The sequence below is a fragment of the Pantherophis guttatus genome, chromosome 1, assembly GCF_059756535.1.
Source record: "Pantherophis guttatus breed Tessera chromosome 1, ASM5975653v1, whole genome shotgun sequence".
In the NCBI taxonomy this organism is placed as follows: Eukaryota; Metazoa; Chordata; class Lepidosauria; order Squamata; family Colubridae; genus Pantherophis; species Pantherophis guttatus.
Window position 1 is genome coordinate 316,451,027 of NC_142063.1, and position 15,698 is coordinate 316,466,724.

At 36.8% G+C, this 15,698-nt stretch overlaps 1 protein-coding gene across 1 annotated transcript; it reads left to right on the top strand.

Moving 5' to 3' along the window:
* The first annotated feature begins 730 nt into the window (after window positions 1–730).
* On the top strand, window positions 731–13,868 carry PEX13 (peroxisomal biogenesis factor 13). Its single transcript, XM_034427311.3, has 4 exons — window positions 731–1,092; window positions 4,635–5,332; window positions 7,036–7,161; window positions 11,554–13,868. Exons 1-4 carry the CDS (start codon window positions 1,043–1,045, stop codon window positions 11,850–11,852), a joined length of 1,173 nt encoding a protein of 390 aa, XP_034283202.2. The 5' UTR covers window positions 731–1,042; the 3' UTR covers window positions 11,853–13,868.
* The last annotated feature ends 1,830 nt before the right edge of the window (window positions 13,869–15,698 follow it).

Sequence of the window (15,698 nt, forward strand, 5' to 3'; positions counted from 1 at the left end):
CAAGGTTGGAGAACCCTGGCTTAGAGGAAAGAACAAAGAACAAACGAACGAAAGAAAGGAGATTTCTTGAGTTGTTGAAAGAGAACACTTTTATTTTTTTCCCTCTGGAATACAGCTGATTTTTTTAAAATTAAAGACTTAATGATCAAAGTAACTATGCAGAGTGTAAAAAAAAACAAAACAACTTTTTCAAGCAAAGAAAGTTGTGGTTAAAATTGAGTTTTTTTAAATGGTGTAGGTAGGAAGAAAATAGTCCAAATGGAGAAGCAAGTGTTAAAGGCCAGCCGCTTTATTTGAACGTTGCAAAACATTCCCAATGCTGTTTCAGAAGTAAAATATCCAAAGTGACCGAGTGGAGGGTTCCAATAAAAAGTAAAATTAAACGTGGCTTTATTAGCCCTACGAAAGACGTATATCGGACGGCCATGTAAATAGAATTGAAAGATAATTGTATAGAGCTGGAAGGGACCTTGGAGGTTTTCTAGTCCAGCCCCTTGCTCTGGCAGGAGACCCTACCATTTCGAACAAATGGCTGTCCAGCCTCTTCTTTAAAAAACCTTCCAGTGATGAAGCGCTCACGATTTCTGAAGGCAGGCTGTTCCACTGATTAATTGTCAAATGTTGCCTTAATACAGGGGTGGGCAAATGTGGCCCTTTTACAACCTGTGGACTTCAACTCCCAGAATTCCTGAGACAGCTTGGTTGTCTCAGGAATTCTGGGAGTTGAAGTCCACAGGTTGTAAAAGGGCCACATTTGCCCACCCCTGCCTTAATGTCGTTTTCAAATAAATGAGAAAACTTAAGGCAACGGAGCGATGAAAACGTGGAGGTATATTTGCGGAAGTGCTGCTAGGTTTTCCTTTCCGCGCTTCTCTTTGACTTGAATAAATAGGGAGCACGCTTCGCAGGCAGAAATAGTCGATCGAACCCTCTCGTCGCGCGAGCTGAGGAAGCCGGCGCGGTTCTGGCGTAAGTTCGATAGCTCGGCTCTCTCCAAAGCAGCAGGAGCAGCAGCGCTCGACCGAGGGTCTCCTGCGTGGCGATGGCGGCCAATCAACCGCCTCCTCCCAAGCCGTGGGAGAACCGGCGCCTGTAAGTTTGGTGGTGGCTGCGGGTGCAAGGCGGGCGAGGAAAAGAGCCCAGGAGAAGAAAGAGCTGGCCCACCTCGGAGCTTAATTGTTACTATTTAAACGGGACCATCCACGGAAAGGGGGGAGGGGAGGGTTTTTTTTTTTTAGTGGGAAAAGAAAGCACTCTGCGCATGCTTAGGTGCTTTCGTTCAAAGCTATGAGTTGTGGTGGTCGTTGAAAAAAAATATTTTTTGGAGACCCCCTTGCTCTCTAAACCTCCGCCCCGGATTCACTCGGTTATTAAGTTAGATGAGGGTGCAAAAGAGGGACAACTGTCTTACTCCGTCTTCTAGGACGGAGGATTAGTGGAAGTCTAGCAGATGAAGAAGGATTCCCCCCCCCTCAAATTTCATTACTTGTATTTTACACGAATTGTCCTCCAACTCAAGGCAAAAATAGTTTTTCCCCACGAATTCAGGCGTTCTTCTTTTTTCTTCTCCCCTCCCTCAATCGGGTTTACTTCTAAGGATTTTTTTTTTTTTTTTTTGCTCGGGGGGCGGGAGGTTAAAACATGGCCTCATTGTAAATGTTTGTTTTCTTTCTTGGAATTTCTCAGTTTTGCATGTTTGTCTGGATTGTGTGAGTATATCTGAACGAATGCTGAGTTGGTGGGTTATGTTTTGTGCAGTTTTAAATTTTGCTCTGAAAATTAATTTGATTTTAATTTAAAATGGTTTTTCCAGTGGGATTGTCCTTCCTTAAAATGCAACAGCTTGTTGATTGCATACTGTGCTGGTTTACACCTATTAGGACATACTTGCTTTCCTCCCACTTCTCCCTTCTTCTCCATTAAACAGGTGTGGTAGAGCAGTTCTTACTGCTTCCTACCTATGTTCTCTACATAATTAAGATTGCATAATATACCTGCATATGCTGCATTTCTTTCCAGACTTTAACTTGAGAGACAACTAAGTTTTGTCAGTCTTAACATTTATGTCAGTGTATAGAATTTTGTTGTAAAGATACTGTGCAGAGATTACACTAGGATATCATATTTGAATAGCTTAGGTTTTAATGTGCTCCAATTTTAAGACAATTACGAATATTTTTGTTATATAATGGACGTTTTATTTACTGTAAACAAGTGAGAATCACATGACTGTGGCAGTCTAAAATCATATAAATGCACAATTTTCCTTTATTCATTTCATAAAGTAGACAGCACCTTGTCTAAGGATTGTTCTGTGAAGGAATGAATTGTTTCAGATTTTTAATTTCATTCATCTATGTATATAGGAATAGAACCTATTTAAATTGGTTCACCCACAAATGTGTCCTCATTTAGTTAAGAAGCTGAAATTTGTATACAATGTTTTGCCCAAAAGAAACCTGATCACTCCTTGGATGCCCTCAGTCTTAAACATATATTTGAGTCCAGCTACAATCAGATGTTCCCTTCTCCTGTTTTCTCTTTTTAAAAAATAACTTTGGTTTTTGGGACATTTTGGAAGTGCCAGTCTGGTTTGCCTTTTTGTTTCAGATACATATTGTAATATATATGGGTAGAAATGAAAACAAACAATTGTGCAATTAACCTTTGATTTCAACCTGCAACACTACTCACTTGAAATTCCTTTGTTACGTAAAATCATTTTAAAAACCAGTTCTTATTTACTTGAAAGTATTACTGGGACTAAAGTATCAGTGGAACTAATTCTGAAATAAAATGAACAATCTATTTGTAATACTTTAAAGCAGCAGTGCAAAACTTTCTTGGGCCAAAGATCACATTGGCATTTCAGTTCTCTGTTGGTATATTTCAAAAAGTAAATGAAACCAGAACAAAACATATAAATTAATACATTATGACTTCCTTATATTTAATCCACTTTTTACTTTTAAAGTAAATTCATGTTCATTCTTCCTTACCTTTAATTTGTTTGTTTTTATTGTTTCTTATGCCTCATGTGAGAGTAAAAGCCAGATAGAGGAGTAGCAGAAAGAAGCACTTGTGACTAAAGGGTATTCTTCTCTTCTCCTATTCTGTACACCAGTGGAAGGAAGGAAAGTTCTCCTTAAGGTGAACTTAAAGAAAACAAATTCCTGCAAGCATCACTTTCAGTGAATTAATCTTAATGGAACAAAAATACAACCTGTGCATTCTTTTTTCCACTCTATCTTCTAGTGGAGAGAGTACATGAGGGAGAAACAAACATAGTTTATCCCACATTGCCTCCTAACAGCAGTCATGATTGATTATCTCAGTCCACCTAAATATTGCCTTGCATCTTTTCTCTGCGAAAAGAAATAGAAAAGGGACAACCATTGAATTATTAGTGATAATATCCTTAATTAATGACAAGAGTTTCTTTGCAAATACCAGGGAAGACTAATGAGAGAGAACAACAGAAACGTCTTAAAGAGAGTCAGCCAGGCCTTAGTGCCCATTATATCCAAGATGAGACAACACAGCCAGACCTGCTGTCCCCAAAATCCAGGATTTGCAAGAATATTCAATAGCAGGCAGCACACCTACTTGTTGTTCTGTTAATTTTAGCCTATTTCTCCACCTAACAATCTTTTGGATTTGTATTTCTATCTTTTAACGAATTGGTCTTCCCACACAATTTGAAGATCCTCAACTTAAGGATATATAACGTAATGTACAGTATAAATTTAATAAATAAAACTTCTGTAAATCAGGAATGAAAAATTTGAAAATTGGAAAATCTAGGGCTGAGCATTTATAGTACCTAATTTGATATCTCCCTCCCAACTTGATGCCAAACTATTCTCTGATGAGTCATTCTCTGAGTATAATTCCTGAGTCAAAAATGTATCTACTATAATGCCATTCAGCCCACACTTAACTAGCTTGCAAATTAACATGACCTATGTTACTTAGTATTTTTTTCAAAGTAAAGGTATATTATTCATATAGCATTTCCACAATCTGTTAAGATCACCTAATCGAAAGAATGAAGTGAAATTTGTTCTTGACAAACCAATGCTAACTTGTGTGGTAATTGCTGCATTGTTTTCAAAATTTATCTCTTTATGGTTTGCTTTAGAATCTTATCAAATATCAGATGGACTGATTTGTAATTAGCTGAATCTTCCTTTTTCTCCTTTACAAATATAGGGATGGTTGCTCTCCAGTCATCTACTGATTCACTAGTTCTCCAGGTTTTCACAAAGCTAATACATAAGTATTCTGTCAGAGCTTTTGCTAGTTTTTTCAGTATTCTAGGATGCATTTAATCTTGTCCTGGGGTTTACACTCATTCGTGACCATGTTTATGTCAGTGTCAAGTTTCAGTCTTACTCCTTCACACTTTCCTGCTAGAAGAAGTAATTTATATTGAAAAAGTCTGAGTCAATATTTGTTTGCTTATTAAACATTTATATTAAAAAGAATTTTAAATCCTCTGACTGGGTAGGAGCAATTAAAAATGGTATATAAGGCATAGTTAGCATGAATTTGTAAACATAGACGGAGTGGTTATGATTATGTTTACCTTTAAGAATTATCCTATATATTAACAGAAGAATTCTGAATTTTAGATCTGCTGATGTAGGAATCAGTCAAGTGACTAGACCTGGACAGCCCACGCTCACTCGTATTCCGCCTCCTATTCTGCCAAGGCCTTCACAACAGACCGGGAGCACTGCTCTGAATACCTTCAGACCTGCATACGGCAGCTCTTTTTCTTCAGGCTATGGCACATATGGGAATTCTTTTTATGGAAGTTACAGCCCATATAATTATGGATATGGTGGCTTGGGCTACAGTCGTTTTCGAATGGATGATATTCCTACCAGTCGGTTTGTTCAGCAAGCTGAGGAAAGCAGCCGGGGTGCATTTCAGTCCATTGAAAGCATAGTCCATGCCTTTGCCTCTGTCAGCATGATGATGGATGCTACATTTTCAGCTGTCTACAACAGTTTCCGAGCTGTATTGGATGTTGCCAATCACTTTTCCAGGCTCAAAATACATTTTACCAAGGTGTTTTCAGCCTTTGCATTAGTCAGAACTATAAGGTATTTCTACAGATGGCTGCAGAGGTTACTGGGTATGAGACGGAGCTCAGAGAATGATGATTTGTGGGCAGAAAGCAAAGGAACTGTGGCCTGCATAGGTCCGGAAGATAAGGCAGCTAACTCTGCAAAATCCTGGCCCATTTTCCTATTCTTTGCTGTGGTTTTAGGCGGCCCCTACCTTATATGGAAACTACTATCTACCTACAGTGATGATGAAACAGGTAAAGAAGATTTCTGTTTGATTTGAAATAGAAGCATTATCTTTTGTCCTCTGATATTTCAGCTGTGGGGTATTAAGAATGAGTAAGGTTTGCAAACTGCTTCAAATCTTGTTTAAATTAAAAAACTGAATCAGACAGCCTTTAGTGACAAATATGACAAGTGTGTTTGTTTTATTTTAATTCTATTTATTTACATTTTACATTCCTAAATCACTCATCTCCCTCAGAGGGACTCGGAGCAGTGTGTGTGTGTGTGTGTATTAACCTTAACCACTCATCTCCCTCATAAAGAGACTCATTTTAATTTAACATTTACAATTTAAAAAATTAAAATTTTAGTTAAAATTTTAGAATTAAAAGTTTTAAAAGTTAGAAATGTTTTTAAGGATGCAACAATAATTAAACAATTAAAAATTCTCTGTGTGTGTGTATACACACACATACGCACACAGAGAATTTTTAATGTTCTTGTATATACGTACACATATACACACATGTAGTCCTCGACTTACACTTCATTTAGTGATTCAAAGTTATAATGGCACTAAAAAAGTGACTTATGACCATTTTTCACACTTATGATTGTTGCAGCATTCCCATGGTCGTGAACAAAATTTAAATGCTTGGCAGCTGACTCATATTTATGACGGTTGCAATGTCCCAGGGTCATGTGATCCCCTTTTATGACGTGACAAGCAAAGTCAATGGGAAAGCAAGATTCACTTAACAACCCGGTTATTAACTTAACAACTGCAATGATTCATTTAACAACTATGGCAAGAGAAGTTGTAAAATGGGGCAAAACTGACTTAACAAATATCTCACTTATTAAATTTTGCACTCAGTTATGGTTTTAAGTCAAGGTCTATATGTGTCTGTATGTGTGTAGAAACCAATGCATTCATCTATGAATAGTTAATAGAATCTTGATGTCATGATTCTATAATTGCGGGAATAGGTTATTTATTAAATGAATTATTTACAACTTCATAGTTTAGGAATCACAAAGCATTTTAGAGAAGCTATAAAAGCATAAAATAAAAACTGGGAGAGATTAAAATCATTTCCTAAAATGACTGATAATGACAGGGAAAGGCCAACATTAATTAATTTTAAAAGTTATTACTAGGACTGGCATAATTTAGTGTATAACTATGAATAAACTGGATCTCAAGTGGTTTTCTTGCCTTCTGCAAAGCTTTTCAAAAATCAAATTGATTGTTTTAAATGTAGCTGCTTCCAAGATTTAAAAATAGGTGATCAAGATCAGGAATACTGGAGATCTGAACTATTTTAATGGATTTGTATAGAATTTGCAAGAAATTAAAAAGAGACTAAGTTTCATAGGCATAACTCCATGGATATTAAACTTTAATCTGTTTATTTATTTAATTTACATCCAGTCTTTTACAGAGGAATTTGGAGACAGATTTCTATATTACTTGTTTGGACAACTTTGGAAAAAATAAAAATCGGAGTTTTGTTTCCATTTCATTGATATACCATAAATATTAGCCATGTATTGTGCAAACTTTACATTTCTAACTTTTTAACTATTTACAGAGTGGCTTGCAAAAGTTTGAAGTGGATTTCCTGTATTTAGTTCTAAAGACTATTCTTACATCATGCCTCTCAATAAATTCAGGGATTGCACACTCACCAGCAAGGTTATTGAACTACTTAATCTTTGTTCTGTGAAACAGTTTCCAGTGACTGGGCCAGTGGAGAGGATGATCATGTTGTTGGAAGAGCAGAATATGACTTCAATGCTATTTCAGAAGAAGAGATTTCTTTCCGTGCAGGTGAAATGTTAAAATTGGCACCCAAAGGTAAAATAAGTTTGTTTTAAAAGAGTCCAGCATTCTCAAATTTCTGAGCAGTGTGTAGAAATCAAAACTGAAAAGATATTTATTTTGTGGATCAATTAAATAGTTAATGAGAAATTAGGAGAAAACTTTTTTTTATCTCATAGATGCAGAGGCACTTGCTTGCAAATATTTATCAATAAAGAAGGTCCTTGTTCACATATTTTCATAGAAGTCTCTGGATTTGCACTATTAAGATTAGTTGACTGTCAGTATATTAATTGGAGGCTTGAAGTTATACAGGTAGTCCTTGACTTACAACCAGTCGCTTAGTGACTGTTCAAAGTTACAGTGGACCTCCTCAGAGCTATTTACGACCCAGTTTCAAAATTATGACAACCAGTATGTGGCCTGGGGGGGGGGGGTGGCCACATGGTTGCATTTTTTGGCATTTGGATTTTTAGCAAAAAAACCCCATCAGGTACAATGGACTTAATAATTCCATGTTTGCATAAAAGTAAAATTGAGTGCAGTCACATTGTAACCCACTTAATGACTAGCACAATTTATGACTAATTCCAGTCTTAATTATACTCATAAATTGAGGATTATCTGTATATATTTGGGCCCCTTCCATTAATTTCGTAAAATCTCTTCCAGTCCACTCATTCTGTGCTCCTTCGAGTACATCCCACAAATCTACTAGTTTATATCAGTTTTTTTCTCATAGTAATAGTTCATTTCCATCCAGATTTATTTGGAACTAAATCCCATATTTTCAATGGAATATGCCCAGATAAACTTGTCTAAAAGGGTAGCTAAGGATGCATTCACATTTATTTATTTATTTATTTATTTATTTATTTATTTATTTATTTATTTATTTATTTATTAATTATATTTGTTTGCTACCTATCTCACGAAGTGATTCTGGGTGGCTTACAATATACACGCTAAACATAGTTTAATATCAGTTTATTTATTACTGTATACTTGTATAGTGGCCCATCTTGCAATTGCAACTCTGGGCAACCAACACAAGATTAAAAACTAACAGAATGAAAGAATAAGTAATAACAAAACAAGTGACACCTGAGAGCAATGAGACATCATGTAAGCGCAGAAAAGCCAGTGAAACCACAATGAGGGCTCATCTATCTACAATCAAACTTGCATTCTAGAGGAATATCCATGTCATCAGCAATTTATGAAATGCCAGCAAGTTCAAAGCCAAACAATTTTTAAGGAGTATGATGTTCCAGAGAACAGGGTGCAATAGAGAAGACCCACATCCTGGTCCTTGCCAGATAGTACTGCTTAATGGATGGGTCCCAGTGTGTGCGCCCCCCCTCCTCCCACTCCCACTAGGTGTTGAGCCAGGCAGAAACAGTAGTTGGAAAAATGTGGTCCTGCAAATAACCATGAAATATTTTACCTAAGAGAATAGGTAAAGAGGCTTACTCTTGTGTAAGAGGCTTGGTTTGTGTAACAAGTGAGATTAAGTTAAAATGATGTTGGGTAATTAAAGATTTAATGTTTCTGTGAACTCAGAACTCTGCTTTTTTAATTTGGCAATGGGGTTGAGCATGTTGTGTGAAGCTAGCCATAGCATATAACTTAGATGATACCCCAAACTGTTGCCAGCAGTGCTCTTTATCCCAGATCAATGTCTTAGCTAGCCACCAGAGGATTTGCTGGACTGCTAGTTTTTCCCAAATTTTTCTGCCCAGAGACCAGAGCAATTCTTAGCTGATGTGTGAAGCTGTTGTTTAGGAAAATAAACCAAAATTGGCATTGATCATGGTATGGCAGGGAATCTTAACATAATTTCAGCTATGGTCCAGGATTGGATGCTGTGCTGGGAATCCTGAAGATTTCCACCACCAAGCCACCCATCATTTTAGGTTTTAGCTTTTCTGTTCAATTTTGTCTACTCAATTATTCTAATTTTAATTATTTTTTAGTATTTGATTACCTTTTATTATACTGTAAGCTGCTCAATCACTGTATCAAGTGAAATGGGTGGCATAGAAATTTAATAAATCTTCAGACAAAAGGGGGAGGTTGGAGATTGGGGGAAAAAATATTGAGTACAGCTAGGTCCAGCAACTTCTCCCAAAGAGGCTTTGTACCCAGCTAATGCTACCTCCTGGGAGGTCAGGTTCCAGCAGGAGAGGCATGGATTTTACCCACAGGTGGCAGAACCTAACCTTCCAAGGACTCTATTGACCTGCTCATGAGTAACTGAACTCTGCCCAGATAACTTGACAAGATTGAACCCCAGTCATCTCTACAGGACCAGCACAGCTGTAGTCCAACTCTAAGTAGATATAAACAACTTTAACCATCAGATACATAGTGTAATTTTATTGATTTGATTTGATTTGAGTTATCTAATCCTCACAACAACTCTGCAACAGATCCCCCAAGCCTTCCTTATCCAGAAGGGATCAAGTAATCAGAAACAAAATTGCATTTAGGCAACAATCCAGCATTAATATTTTTAAATGCAACCATTTTGCAGTGGGTGTGTTTAAAAATATTTTTTAGATTATATTTAAAAAACAAGACAACCTTTGCTTTTAAGGTCGGACTCTAAAGGGCATTACACACACACACGAACAGGAAATGGGGTGCAAATTGGTGATGCCTAGTTAAATTCACCAATAACATATCTATTTTGAATCTGGCTATATTTTTCTTAAGGATCATGGTTGTACTGCTTCTATTCCCTACTGGTTTGGTACCTTTTCCTTACTTTCTGTTCATGTAATGCTGCTCTTCTCAAGTTCTGAACTTTATAATTTTATAGTGGGGTTAATGATACAAGCAGTCACTAATCCAGGAGTCATATTGTTCTTTAGCATTAAGCTCTATGAAATAGCCATTCAGTATTGTGTAAATTCAGTCATAACTCACAGAGAGAGAGAAACCTGGAAGATAGAGGTACTATGGATGAAGAGGACAGGAAACTGGACAGCCTTGCGCTGCCCCCCAAAGAACAAGTTTATAGTATGGGAGTATACCTTGATCTTCTGCTGTTGGATTTGTAGATGGCAAAAATGGCAAGTTATGGTGCCATGCAGTTGTGCCTGGTACATATGATTTACCAGCTATAGTCTCTATAGTCTGGTTGGCTGTTATTCACACCTTGATTATATCCCGTTTTGACTTTGACAATATACAGGTAATCCTTGACATACAACCACAATTGAGCCCAACATTTCTGTTGTTCAGTGAAATATTTTATGACCTTCATTGCCCCAGTTGTTAAGTGAATCACTGAAGTTGTTAAGTTAGGAGCATGGTTGTTAAGTGAATCTGGCTTCCCATTGACTTTACTTGTCAAAAAGTCACAGAAGAGGATCACATGATCTTGGGACACAGCAACGGTCATAAGTATGAATCAGTTCCCAAGTATCTTAATTTTGATTATGTGACCATGGGGAGGCTGCAATGGTCATAAATGTGAAAAATGGTCACAAGTCACTTTTTTCAATCTCCTTGTAACTTCGAACGGTCACTAAATGAATTGTTGTAAGTTGAGGACTACCTGTACTACCCTTGAAATGTGTTCAAAAGGGACAATCTCCATTAAATATGACAACTGGTATAAGTTACAGGGATTCTTATAAGTTGCAGTGCACTGAAAATTCTGCATATTGCCAGTTTCTATGCTAACCTTTAAAATGGGTTAGGGCAGTGATGGCTAATCTTTTTGCTGTCGTGTGCCAAAAATGGGAGCGCAGGAGAGGGTTGCACACGCGTGTGCCCACACCCACAATTCAATGCCCCCCATCCTCCACTTTTGGCACGCGATGGCACGGTGGGTCTAGTAGCCCGTTTTTCGGCCTCCCCAGGCTCCAGAGGCTTTCTAGGAGCCTGGGGAGGGCGAAAACAGCCTCCCCTACCCTCACCCCGGAGGCCCTCTGGAGGCCGGAAACAGCCCGTTTCCCAACTTCCAGTGGGCCCGGAAGGCCCAAAAATCAGATGGCCGGCATGCACTGGAGCTGAGCTAGGGCAATTCTCGCGTGCCCACAGATATGGCTCCGTGTGCTATCTGTGGCATGTGTGCCATAGGTTCACCATCATGGGGTTAGGGTTTGACTAGCTAAAAGACCTCTATTCCTAATAGAAATTTAGTTGTTGAGATATGTGAGTCCCTTTAAAAAAAATACCTTCACTGTCCTATAATTTTGTTTAAACATTAATTTTAGCTAATTTAACTATTGCTAACCATAAACATTAAATCTTTCTAAATCTTTCTTCAAATAGATTTTCATTGCAATTTGAAAAGCTTAGGAGAATTATATAAATCTAATTTGACTATCCTAAGTTCTCTAATACATTTTATTAGGTCACTGTCATTACATAAGAATTTTCTGGTAATTGCATGTGTTTTGTTTTTCTTACCAGAACGACAACCCAAGATACGTGGCTGGCTTTTGGCCAGCCGTGATGGTCAAACAACAGGACTCATACCAGCTAATTATGTCCGAATACTTGGTAAAAGAAAAGGGAAAAAAACCTTAGAGATAGAGAAGATTGCAGAGCATCAATCCTCAGTCAGCAATACCTCTCTGGGTCAAGAAAGCACAACTGCTGGTGTTTTGGAAGAGCAAGAGGCTGCTTTTGAGTCTGTTTTTGTGGAAACAAACAAAACCCCTCTCAGATCAAACTCTCCTCCTCTTAGTGGAAATAAAGAAGATTTTTGATGCTTGAAGATTTATCAGAGCAATTGGACTGCATTGGACTGTACCCACCAATAATACTTTAGGGTAGCCATTCAGTAGTAAGCAGCAAAACAGTTATTGACAGTATCCAGGTAATGTGCTATTCATACCTGGTAACATCAGTCATAGGGAAGTTTGTCATTGGCTGTAAACCCTCTTAGGTTCATTGAACATTAGGCAGTTGGGTAAAGTATGCTAAGGTCCATTGTGTGATTGTAAACATTGGTGACTATAGAGTAAAAATATCAACTTCTGATCTGAAGAAGCCAACACTAAGGCTTCAGATAGCCTTCTATCTTGAAGCCACTTTTGAAGTCTAAAGAATCTTCTCCATATAGTAGCATTGTGATGTATTGAGAAAAACTGTTTTCAGAGGTTTTGACTATACCTTCTGTCCGTCATTTTTGTACAACATTTTTGTGAGATATAAGGAAAATCTCTGGTTCAGAGAGATAGCTAGCAATAGGAAAACTTACAGGGTTGAAACTAATGTCTCCACTAAATAGAAACAAATATATGTAATATGCTTAAAAAAACAAGCAAAAAGTCCATTTAATTGTAGTTCTAGGATATATACTGATAGATCTCTTTTTATATGCTTCATTATGAAAGCTGGGTTTTTTAAAAATTGCTCTATAGCATTGCATTTGAAGCCTGATGTAATCCTCTTGATTTGGATTAGAAATTACTTGTTATATGTTAAATGCTATGCTGCCACTTGTTCTTCCAGATAAATTATGTGACAACTTCCCTCTATCTTTTTACTGAAACATGTTCTGTCAAGAATACTTCAGAGGCTCAAGCTCAGCATAAATTGGCAATATCTGTGTGTTAATTATGTCATGTCACATGCAGTCTGAGCCTAGTGATTGATAAAAATGATAAATACATGTTTTTCTGTAGTTGGTTTCTTCACTTGCAAATGCCAACTATGTCATTTCACTTAACATTCTATTTAGTAAATCTGTAGTAATTGCTCTAGTAAGCGTGTTGAACATGGCTTATGTATCCAAAATGTGAGGTGTTGCTTACAAAGCCAGATTGATTCAGTAAAAAGTCGAATGAAGATTAAACTTTTCCTCATAAAAATCACATTAAATACTATACTGAGACCATGCCATTTGCAATAGACAGAATAAAAATCTAAGTTTATTTTGAAGAAGGTTTGATAAGTGACAAACTAACTTCAGGGTGAAATGTATTGGATGAAATATATAGACTTTGGAGTTCTGTAGTGCTGATAACTTAAAACATTTTGAACTTACAATACAACAAAATTATACACTCATTTTTTCTCTCTCTTAGAATAAATGGATTTCCAAATTGAAAAATACAAATTGACATCCTTAATTTTAAATCAAAACTCTTCTACACACACTTTATTTGCAGTTTTGCTACAAATCTTTTTTTAAGAATTCTAAACTGTTTTGTACCAGGTAAATTACAGTACAGAACAAAGAACTCAGATGAGAGTACCTTAATGTAGAAATATTTTTTTCACCATAGCATTTATGTTCAGTCAATTTGCTAAGGGCCTTAAGAGTATTTTCTTTTATTCTTTTCATTTAGTGAAGAAGCAATGCAGTAATTTCTAATTAAAATACTTGAATTTCTAATTTGATATGATTAGTAGCTGAAAGCCAGAAAAATGAAAAACTAGGATTAGACTGAAGGTAGGTCAGGCCTGAATAATCATTTGCACACATTTTTTTATTATTTACACGGTTGTAGGTTTGCATGAAACTCTGCAATGTAAATTGGTACCCCAGTTTTCCTCCAAAAATATGCTAGGAAATTTAAGTAAAGATATTGACATGGATCTAGTACCTGAAATCAGTTTTTCTTGCCTACTGAAACTAGCATCTGGTGGTAAAAAAGGTAGATTCCCGATTGTAACTGACCTTCAAATCAAGGTTTAAAATATTTGATTTTTCTGTTATTTTACTATTATAAATGTGTTGAATTCTAATAAAAAGGATTATCCACTTTCAGTAAAAAGTCGAATAGTCTTGAATTTGATAGGTTTCATTACTTGGGAAGTTTGGGAAGTTGAATTTGCAACCATCATTATCATATGTGAATTTACTTCAGTATAGGCACTGTTTCAGCCACTGTTCGAAGTTTTGGTTGTAGCAGCACCCCTGTGGTCACATGATCAGAATTTGTGCACTTAGGAATGCAAGGGCACCGCAAGTACTCCCACCCAGCTATCTCTCCCTCCCCCACCCCCATCTCTACTCTTGGCTGCTTGTCACTTTGCACTCTGTGCCCCAGCTCACCTTTTCTACCTTCTTGTTTCTGCTGCTGACAAGGCATATCTGGCTTAACTGCTGGGCTGCGTGGACCTGGCTTCATGAGGTAAAAGAGAGGAGGGAGTCCACCTTTTTCCTACACCCTTGACCTATATGGAGCTGGATTCGGGCTACAAAAGGAAGAAAAGTGCAGGGCAGCCAAAAGGGCAGAGATGGGTGAATGGAGGGAAGTTGGAGGCAATTCCTTATCTTACTGAGACTTGGGGATGGGAGGAACCAAGCCCAGAATAGCTTGGATTCGGATGGGTTCTAAGCTAATGACGAGTAAAATTTGCTTAACAGCAAGAGGTGATCACTAAGTGATACAGTCACATTATGTCTTGTTTTATAACCATCCTGCTTAACGACCAAAATTCCAGTCCCAAATATGGCTGTAAATTGAGGGCTACCTATTTAACTAACAAAGTAGCATATCTCTGCGTGTTAGTATGAATCATAACTCTGAACCATACTTGCTTTAGTGGAGCCAGAATGCAAATGTTTATAATGATTTAACCCTTAGTGAAGATTTTATCATGCATTTAGAGTAACTGTGAAACATTAAATTCCATTGAATTTTGAGTACAGCCTTGTTTTCTCTTAGGAATCTTACATTCACAGTAAAAGTAGGATATCAATTTGAAATAAAAACCACTCTTACGACTATAATATGTGCTACTATTGGTATTATGTTCCACCCATCTTTATATTGCATTGGTTGCTATAATTGACCATTTTTGAAACCCAAAAGGTAATACACAAAATATATTCTGATAAATATACATTTGTATATTCTGATTTAGGTAAAATAAGGCTAATTGGGGCATGGAATCATTTGAGATGGTATTTTACACATCCTAATGCATTCTCCCACAATGTATTTATCCCTTAAGAATGTGTGTATGCATGTACACAGATTCTTGAGATGATGATGATGAATAAAATTACATAGTCGCTATTAAATGTATGGCATTAGAGCAAAGCGGGTTACTATATTAAAAGAAGATTTAAGATGATAAGATCCTGACCCCTACAGAGGGTGACTATTAAGTCCATAGTGGCAGACCTTCTCAGTTGTTCTCCTTTGCAATAGCACGATCCCAGAGATTAAAGTAGCCCTAATCTTGCTAAGAATTTAGAAGACCGATAAGACCTGGCTTTACAAGATGAGCTTGGAGAATAATATAAATTCTGGTCCATTTTGGAGGTATCATTGATTGCTGTTTTGACTGTTTCCTTGGGGATATATTGTTCATTATATTTTTAATCCAATTATTGTGTTTTGGCGGGTAAGCTATTCAAAGTTACTTGCAATTGGAATGACATACAAAGACAGTACATTAATAAAGAATCTGAAAGTGACATATTGTGGGGAAAGATAATGGCTCTTTTATTCTTTGCTCCCAGTAGTTTAAAATTTTTATTTTTCAGTTTACTTAATTTTTTAGAATTTGCCTTCCAGTAATTTATTAGACAAGTGTGATTTTAGGATCCCAATACTCTAGGGATCTAAGTTGCTTGCAAAATCAAAACTATT